This window comes from Marmota monax, unplaced genomic scaffold (assembly GCF_021218885.2).
Source record: "Marmota monax isolate L192 unplaced genomic scaffold, Marmota_monax_Labrador192_F-V1.1 WCK01_AAM20220418_F8-fsc00177, whole genome shotgun sequence".
Classification (NCBI taxonomy): Eukaryota; Metazoa; Chordata; class Mammalia; order Rodentia; family Sciuridae; genus Marmota; species Marmota monax.
Window position 1 is genome coordinate 2,797,137 of NW_026694922.1, and position 9,454 is coordinate 2,806,590.

At 56.2% G+C, this 9,454-nt stretch overlaps 1 protein-coding gene across 6 annotated transcripts in view; it reads left to right on the top strand.

The window, feature by feature from the left end:
- Hps4 (HPS4 biogenesis of lysosomal organelles complex 3 subunit 2) overlaps nt 1-8,676 on the top strand; it is a 29,042-nt gene extending 20,366 nt beyond the window's left edge. For 4 of the 6 annotated variants that reach the window (XM_058573590.1, XM_058573589.1, XM_046427263.1 and 1 more), the window contains 3 exons: nt 4,180-4,312; nt 4,688-4,796; nt 7,515-8,676. In XM_058573590.1, coding sequence (XP_058429573.1) covers nt 4,180-4,312; nt 4,688-4,796; nt 7,515-7,686 — 414 coding nt within the window. In that variant the 3' untranslated portion in view covers nt 7,687-8,676. Of the gene's footprint in view, nt 1-659; nt 1,032-4,179; nt 4,313-4,687; nt 4,797-5,721; nt 5,748-7,514 lie in introns of those variants that run through there. The other 2 variants (XM_058573591.1, XM_058573592.1) reach the window with 2 other exon arrangements.
- The last annotated feature ends 778 nt before the right edge of the window (nt 8,677-9,454 follow it).

Here is a 9,454-nt window from a genome sequence, read left to right on the forward strand (position 1 = left end):
CTGGGGCTTGTTTTTATTCTTAAACCTATATTATCCCAGGCCCATCTTATTAGCATGCAGGGCTTGTGACCCTCCACAAATGAGCAAGTCACCTTGGAGGTGGAGGATGGGAGGAGGGAGGCTGCACAGAGCTGCCAGCAAGCACCTGCTCCTCTAGAGCTGCCTGGCTCATCTGTCCCCTTTCCTCAGACCCCAGAGTCATGGCTCGTGTGCGTCCCATGTCCACGTTCCCCACAACTCTGAGTGACTCCTGCCCCTCCTGCGACATCGAGGAGGACTGGCGCTGCAGCCTCATCCCCCCAGGTGCCCTGGTGCTCAGGGCCTGGCCCACAGTACCAGACCTTGGGATCGTTGTTCTGGAGGCCTGGTGTGTGGGTGTAGTAGACTGGGCAGATCTCTTTCTACTCTGCTCCCAGCCCCACCCCAAGGAAAAAGACCGCCCAGACTGCTGAGAGGGTGTGTGCTGCGCTCGCCTGTGCTGAGCACGCTCTCCCTCTGACTGCAGCTAAGCTCTGCACGGTTCCCCCAGGTCATGGCTCCCTTCTCAGGGTAAGAGCTCTGAGCCTGGCAGAGGTAGAAGCCTCATTGCAAGTGGCGGCTCCAGAGTTCTTGCCAGCTGCTTCTTCCTTGTCTCAACCTCTCTGCCCTTGTCTTGATAGGTTGGAAGGGGGTCATCGAGGCCATCCACGTTGTTATGACAACAGCCTCCATGATCGGGTATCTGGAGGAGGCTTGGTGCTGTCTGGGCCCCAGGAAGTGGACAAGCTTTGTGAAAGAAGAAAAGCTCGACTTTTCTAAAGGAGTGTGTGTGTGGGGGGGGTGACTGACTTTGACCAGCCTGATGGTTGGAGAGGGGGTTGTTCATCAGAACTAAGGTCTCCCTTATAATCAGGAGAGACCTTTCAGTACCTTTTGGTCCCCGCCCTGCGGAGAACATACTTGACCTGATTTCCCTGCAGCCTGCTGCTGCCGTCTGGGAGGCCAGAACCCTGCAGAATGGTCCAATACAGCCAGATGGAATAGCGAGCGCACCCCCTTTGAAAGTGTGCCTTGATTATGTCACATGCCACTAAGGTGCCTTTGCGTCCTTTTGCCAGCCTATCTCTTGGTGAATCAATTTCGAGCTCTCTAGGTTTGCAGGGGGTGGGAAGAAGGAACAGCCAGGAGGCCGGGGTTGGGGTGGCTTCAGAGGGAACCCAGTGGGTTCCCACTAGGGGGCAGCACGGAGCCTCGGCTCAGAGCCCAGGGTAATCTCATTGCCCTTCAAATGCAGTGATGAGGTAAATTATTCATCGCTCCATTAGGACAGTGAGCTGTGTGCGTGGGTCGTACGGTCGGGTGAGTTTCACGAACTGCCCTGTGGACAAGCACGCCCCTCCCCCACAACAGGAAACTGGTGCTTCTGGGTGAACTCCGGCCTGCCTGCTGCTTCCCCAGGGCACATTGTGAGCGTCCAGGAATTGCCAGCTCTGTGTCTCCCGGGCTGTCCTGAGGACTGCTCTGTGAATCAGGGGCTGGGGAACTTGTTACACCCAGAGCCGGAAAGCGGCTTTGTGCAGCTCTCAGTCCTGCATATCGTGTGAGAGCTGCAGGCCACAAGTGAATGGGGGTGTGGTCGAGCACCACAATACTCATTCATCTGGACATGGGGACCTCATATGTTTCCATGCACAGTGTCATTCAGGTGACTTTTTCCCAACCAAATGAAAACAACCCATCCTTGGCTCTCAGGCTGTGCAGAAGCAGGCAGGGCTGAACTGAGCCCAGAGCCCAGTCTGTGGAGCATGGTTGAGCATGAGCGCTCTCTCTTACCTGTGAAGAGTTGTCCCCGTGGCCTCTGACACAACAGACATCCTACCGAGAACTGTGCACAGTTAAGTGGTTTTATCTTGAGTACAAGTTAGAAGATTCTGGAAGCAGAGCTCCAGGCCTGTAGGGAAAATGGGTTTTGACATGGCTTTCTTTTCTGTTGTCCCTCCCTCTGGGCACCAACTCAAGTTATGAGGGATGGCTGTTGGCAGGTTCCCAGGGTCCAGAAACTTCCGACAGAGCTGTGCCTTCAGCTCCTGGTGGACGCTCATAGGTGCCCACATAGACTCCCATGCACACACCTGTTCCAGAGCCAGGCTCGTTAGCACACAGTGCTGTTAGGTATCCCAGAAATCTGAACACAGAGCCCGTACTTGTCATTCCTGAGCACATATCCTTTTGTTGAACTCTGCACCTCAATTTAAACAGAGCACAAAAGTGGAGAGTGCCCAGCACTGGCCGTGCCCATGTGTTCACCTCGCAGGTGTCTGCCGAGCACCTGCCGGGAGCCAGGCTCTCTCTTGGGCATTGGGTGCAAAGATGAGTGTGTGAGATGAACCATGCACATCAAACCTGTGGACTCCACATGGCATTCTAGGTCATTGGAATAGAAAAACTCATCTGACCCCAGTGCACGACCAAACACTTGAACTCCGCAGCATGCTCTCCAGGAGATGCATTTGTATCTCTGCACTTTTTGCGTGCCCCTGGTTTTTTGTTGAAATAGTCCATTGGCGAGTTGTGTGTGCACGTGAAAGATCCCATTTCATAATTTCTTTCAGTACTGGCGTTGAACCCTGGGGTGCTCCACCACCAAGCTACATCCCCAGCCCTTTTTATTTTTCAATTTTGGGAAGACGTTTCACTGAGTCGCAGAGGCTGGCCGCAGGCCTCCCGCGTTGCTGGGTTGCAGGTGTGCGCCACCAGGTCTGACTGTGTCCCGCTGCTTTGAAGATGGGCATGTTCAGTTTCTGGACTGTATGAAACTGTCCTGCCAGAGGCGCTCTAGGGTGCACAGAGGACTGTGTCTGGGCTGTTTCTCCAGCGCACGCACCAGTCAAGTGGTGTTCTCATTCTGCACATGAACAACAAATGGAGCCTAGAAAATTCTGTGGCTTGCCCTGGTCATCTGGCTGGGAGGAGAGGGAGCCAGGATGTCCTTTGCCTGGGAACTACCCAATGCTCAGGAATAGTGGCCTTCTTGTGGCTGAAGCAGCCCCAGGAGGCCCATTTCAGCAGAGTCTGTCAGGACATGATTGATGTCCGTCCAGCCCTGAATGGGACTTGAAGAACCCTGCACAGCAGTTAGGGTGAGGAGAGCAGCCCATGCTGCAGCACTAGGATTAAAGCATCCAGTACTATTTATGGTTTGATCCCATAATTGTTATATAAAGAATAATTTACAGGGCTGAGTGACACCTATAATCCCAGCAGCTCAGGAGGCTGAGGCAGGAGGATTGCTAGTTCAAAGCCAGCCTCAGCAATAGTGAGGAACTAAGCAACTCAGTGAGACCCTGTCTCTAAATAAAAGACAAAATAGGGCTGGGGATGTGGCTCAGTGGTTGAGGGCCCCTGAGTTCAATCCCTGGTACCCCCTCCCCCCCAAAAAAAGTATAAATAGAGCAGTGCAGTCCAGTGTGTTCAACAGTTTTTACACACTGCTGCTCCACCAGGAGTTTTGAAAGCACAGGTGCCTGAGCCTCCCCTCCTGTGGGCCTTCCTCCTCTGAATCACCCAGCACAGAAAGCCACACTTGTCAGCCCTTCCGGGAGTGGCACATTCTGAAGGCACCAAAGTACTTAGCTCCCTGTGCCCACTGTGGGACTCCACAAGGCCACGTGAGAATCTCCCGCTAGTGGTCCCAGGCCGTCTATGTTAAGGACCCCTGGGAGTCGCCAATGAGAGACACGCGGAGGGAGTTGGGGGGGCACCCGCGGCGGTTGAGGACCGGTGAGATCGTGAGCAGCTAACTTGTTAAGTTTAGCTGGACACAATACCTTCATTTATTTTTATGCGGTGTTGATGTGGGAACCCAGGGCCTCCCACGTGCTGGGCTGCTGGGCAAGCGCCCTACGGCTGAGCCCCACCCCCCATGAGCAGTTGTTCTCTGCTGTTTTTTTCTTTTTAAATTCCTTTTTACTCACTTTTCCTTTCCTATTTTTCTACACTATGATCCTTTCAAACATCAGAACATAGGGTGCAAATACTTCCTTAAAAGCCGCTAAAGCGCCGCTCAGTTCATTTTTGCCTAATCAGGCAGCCGCTGGGAGCTCCTGGCAGGATGAATTTTAAACCAAGTCCAGGGCAAACCCACGGCCCTGCCGGCCGCCCGTGGTCCCTGCAGCCCCGACCTCTCCCCGCCCCCTGCAGTACCGCAGCAGCCTGGCGTCCCTGAACGGGCTGGAGGTGCACCTGGAGGAGACGCTGCCGGCCGAGGAGGCGGGCCCCGCCCGCAGCACCTACACCTTCACGCACTACGACCGCGTCCAGAGCGTGCTCTCTGGTAAGGGCCGCTGGCGAGACCCGGGGCCCCTCCAGGGTGCGCAGCCCCGGGACCTGCGGTGGCGGGTGAGGTGCCAGGCTCACCTGGCAAACACTCCTTCCCTTGCTTGTCCTTTTTTGGGGGGAGTGGAGGGGGGCTGGTGGTTTCCCATTTTGAGAGGCGTTCACACGTGGGCAGGTGTCTCTGAGGTCTACCCCACAGTTTTGGGATCTCTGTGTAGGAGCCGGTGTTACTCCTGGGGCCCCATAGGCCTGCCCCCTGCACCTGGTCCCCGCCCCCGTCATGGCCCTGAGCCCGGCACCACTCCAGGTCCCGCACAGGACTTAGGGCCACGGGAGGAGGGGTCTGCTCTTCACCATCTCTGTCTTCTGCAAGCGAACCTGCCACAGGCGGCCACCCCCCAGGACCGCCGCTTCCTCCAGGCCATCAGCCTCATGCACTCGGATTTTGCCCGGCTGCCCGCGCTGTACGAAATGACCGCCAGGTGAGCCTCCCCGATGCCCCGGAGCACCTCACCCCCAAAAGCCCATTCTGATTACTCTCTCCAAGGGCTCCCTTTACCTGTTTCATCACTGCCACCTCCATTCCCAGGCAGTCAACATGATAGGGCTTTCCTGGGTCCCTCCCTGTCATGGTTCTGTGCCTGTTCCTAGGGAGGAGGCTGGCTGTTCGCTGGCCACAAGTGGTATTGAAATAGTGTTGCTCTCTTCCTAATTAAAAAAAAAAAACAAACAGCTATAGGGGCTGGGTTGAGGCTCAGTGGTAGAGCAATCGCCTAGCATGCATGAGGCACTGGGTTCTATCCTCAGCACCACATAAATGTAAAATAAAGATATTGTGTCCACCTAAAATTTAAAAATAAATATTTAAAAAAACCAGCAATAAAAGCATTCATAGTTGGCCACTTGGCACACACCTGTAATCCCAGCATCTCGGGAGACTGAGGCAGGAGGATCTTGAGTTCAAAGCCAGCCTCAGCAACTTAAGGAGGCTCTAAGCAACTAAGTCAGACCCTGTCTCTAAATAAAAATATAAAAGGCTGGGATGTGGCTGAGTGGTCAGTGCCCCTGGGTTCAGTCCCTGGTACCAAAAATAATAATAATAATAATAATAATAAGCACGTCAACTTCTTAGAGACCTGTGATGTGTGCTTTCTCCCTCAGCCGTCACACACCCAAGAAATAACCACATTTCTGAGTTTGGTGTGCTACTGCAGTTTTTATTTTTATTTTAAATGCATTAGTATCCTTCTAGGAAATAGTGTTCTCCTAGTGCACTGTTTCCTGGTTGCTGTTTCTCATGGTCGCACCTCTTGAGCACATCCCTGCCAGTAGAAACAGTCTGCCAATTATTGTAATTTGCAGTGTGAGGCAACCTAATTGTTTTTTCTTTCTACACGCTTCTGTTAGGAAACTGTAAGCAGGAAACAAGGCAGGTGAGAGGGTCACAGTGGGAGTGTCCTTGTAATGATTTGGGTCATTTTTGTATTGTCTTTTCTGTGTGTGGTATTGTGGCTTGGACCCAGCGGGGCTCTACCACTGAGCTACATGCTAGCCCCCTTTATTTTTTATTTTTTTAAATTGGAGGCAAGGCTTTGCTAAATTGCTGAGGTCTCACTAAATTACTGAGGCTGGCCTTGAACTTGTAATCCTCCTGCCTTAGCCTCCCAGGCCGCTGGGATAACCAGTGTGTGCCACCATGCTGGCTTTTTCCCCATTTTGCAGATGAGGAAGTTAAAGCACATATAAGATCAGCCACTTACCGCAGGGTCACCTTCTTGTTCTGTGGCAGGGCTGGGATTTGAACTTATGGTTCTGAAGTGCACATTGTTCCCCTCAGGTTTCAGCTGGGGGCAGTGTGGGCAGGTGGGGCCATGGGCCCTGGGCCCACCGAGGCACAGGTTTCTTGGCAGGGATGACGTAACCGTCTCCTACCTCGGTTGAGCACCAGGTATTTCCCTGCCTGGTGCCGCTGGGCTGGCGTTTCTGTCCTCCCACCCTAGTGCGTCTTCCTGCTGTAGCTCAGGGCTGCCCCACGGGCCACCTGGATGTGATCTGCATCTGCAGTCAGTGGCTGGGACCTGCTTGTGCTGGGGCGTGTGACGTTCTGTGGGAGGTGGCAGTGAGTGAAATGTCAGCATCTGCTCCACCAGCTGCTGGGGGCTGCAACATGCCACCTGCCTTGGAGCCAAGAGGGCCTTGACGCTGTAACGTCACACGCTGGGAGGTGGTCTTCCTGCTGGTGGGGGCAGCAGCCGCCTGTCTTGAACACTTGCTGTGTGCTGAGAAATTCACGTCTGTATTTCTACAATGTGACCTTTAAAACACCCTCAGTGTGGGGAGGCCATGTCCTTGGTGCACAGGAGAGCGAGGACTCAGAAAGGTGGTCTCAGCACAGGGCACACAGCCAGGGAGCAGCGGGGCTGGGATCAGCGCCAGGTGTGTGTGATCAGGCCCCCGTTGTACCTGCAAGGCCCTGGCGCCTCCCACAGCTGTGAGGCGCCCGCACTGCTGTTCCACAGAGGCCAAGACTCCCTCGCTCCCTCAGGCCCCTGGGGTCACCGTGGGAGGAGCCAGAGGAGGGAGCCCATGAGCCCTGAGCCTCCCCTTCATGATGGATCTGGGGAGACAGGCCAGTGGGGAACTAGGTGGAGATGGAAGGAAGCAGGAGCCGGGGGTCACCAGTGGGGCCTCCTCTGTGCTGTGCCCCTGTCCCTCCTCTTCTGTGTCCCCAGGTTTCTTGCTGCCACTGTCGCATCCCCCTATCCTGTAACCATGCTCCCCCAGCCCATCTGGCTGTCCCTAGGTCCTCCCACCTTCCTCCTATGCTGCCATTGCATCACTGGAAAGGAGGGCAGCTGGGCCCCTGCGCCAGGTGTCCAGGGGGACAGTCCTGCCACTCCCGAGGCTGACTTGAGGAGTGAGCAGAGGCTCTGGGAACGGCCGAGGGCCGCAGGGAGGCCGCCCTTCTGCTTAAGTCTGTAGCTGCTCCTGCTGGCCCTGGGTGCAGCCCTTCCCGGCTGCCGTGGACTGTCCCAGCTCCCTAGGAGTTGAGAGAAGGGAGGATGGCCATTGGCACTGAGGCTTGTAACTCAAGTGAACAGAGTTCCAAGCCACATCAGATGACACCCCAGCCACTGGGTGGGCCCTGTGTGGGCTGCGAGGCCCAGGGCACCACGGGGCTGCTTCCCTTCCTTCCCCAGGAACGCCTCCACAGCCGTGTTCGCTTGCTGCACCCCCGCCCAGGAGACCTACTTCCAGCCTCTGGCAGCCGCGGCCCGGAGCTCCGGCTTCCCCAGCCCCGAGGACAGCGCCTTCAGCCTCCCCGGCCGAGCCAGGCAGAAGCTGCTGAAGCACGGGGTGAACTTGCTCTGAACTGTGTCTGCAGCCACAGGGTCATGAGGAGCAGTGACCTTGAACAGTACCAGCAAGGAGAGCTCTGCCCTCAGTGGGGCTTGTGCTGTCTGCTCCTCGTGGAGTGCCCCGTTCCAGGGAAGGGGTCCCGAGTGTCACTCCCTTCCCAGCCTGGGCTGTGGGTAAATGGGGGTCCTCTGGGTCTGCAGATGTGGTGCAGTTTGGTAAGCGCCCTCTTTGGCCATGCGGGGCCAGGATGGCTGCTAGGTCCTTGTACCAAAGAAGCTCAGGGTTGGTTGTTTCCCTGTCACCCTGGGTGGAGGCTTCTGATGTCCCTGCCACTGTTCATCCCAGCCTGAAGGGTGCTGCAGTCTGAGTTGGCATTGTATTCTAGAACCTAATTGTCCCCAGTCCAGGGTGTTTGTTCAACCCCATCACAAGGTGGGCAGGGTGAGGTGTCCCGATGAGGAGTGGGGGGTCTGTTACCAGTTGTCCCTCCTCATTTCTCAGGTCTCGCCCTCCTCCAGGGAGGGGCTACGGGGGGAGGGCTCCCTGGAGGGGGCTGCGCAAAGCCCTGCGCTGGTCCTCAGTCTGACGGTGCCAGAGGAGCCCCGACTGCAGGTGGCTTCAGAACATACACGGTGGAGGAGGGAAGGGCAGGGACAGCAGGACCAACCTTGCTGCCTTGGTCAGGAGCAGCTCTGTGGCTGCTTCCTTCCGTTGGTGTCCCCAACGGGAGTTCCCATGACCCTCGGGGCAAAGCAAGACCAAGTTCCCAGCAGCTGTGAGGGGGTGAGTGGACCTTCCCCTGGCAGAGCCCCTGCAAGGTGGTCAGGCGCTGGGGTCCAGGACACGGGTCAGAGCTCTCTGTCCAGGTTTGCTGGAAACACCGAGATGCCCTTAGGACTCCTGGTGGAGCAAGTCACGTTGGGAGTAGTGGCGTCGATGACCTGTTGTCTTTTCTTGAAACAAGTTTCCAAGGGCTAAAAATAAAACACATGTCAAAGAGTTGTCCGTGGCTGAAGAGTGACATTTCTAGTGGCAGTTCAGGTGAGCTCCACCATGTTCATGTGAGGTGTATGCACACGGCACCCCCCGGTGTCGGCGTGACTCCCAGAGCCCCCGTCATGCTCCAGTCCTAGGACACCGAGTCCCTTACAACCCATTCGTGTCCTCCTGCGTGCTCTGGTCACCTCTGGGGTTCTCGCAAACCTGCCAGAGTGCTGAGGACACCGTCACCCTGCATAGTGAGGGACTGACGACGAGGAGGGCCTGCCCTTGCTCAGTGTGGACAGAACTGTTTCCCCAGGTGACTTTGATGTGTGGTTGAATCCACAGGTGGCCGCGCCGTGAGCACAGGGGCGGCCGTGGTCTCTGCTGTGCCCGTGCTTTTCCTTCCCTGCGATCCTTGTGGCCAGGAAAGGAGCCACGCGCAGGGACCAGCCCTCTGCCTGGGAGGAGCTGCGGCCTCTGCGCCTGTGAGTGCCAGCTCCTTAGGCCCACATCACCTCCTCTCCCTAGGGTCCCTCCTGCCACTGCAGGTGATGGAGGAGGCTCCTGCCTCAAACTAGGATAAACTCGCAGGGTCCTCTGCTGGGGTTTCACTCCTGTTTCCATGCCGGCCCCTCGGGCACGCCCCACAGCAAACTTGGCTGCAGTTCCTGCCTTTCCTGGCGGGGGTGCTCAGGAGCAGCCTTGCTCTTCCTTTTGCTAATGGAGCCTCTGGAACTTGGAAGTCCCCAGTCTCGAACTTGGTGAAATCACAACCTGTTACAGTGTTAGTGGCGCA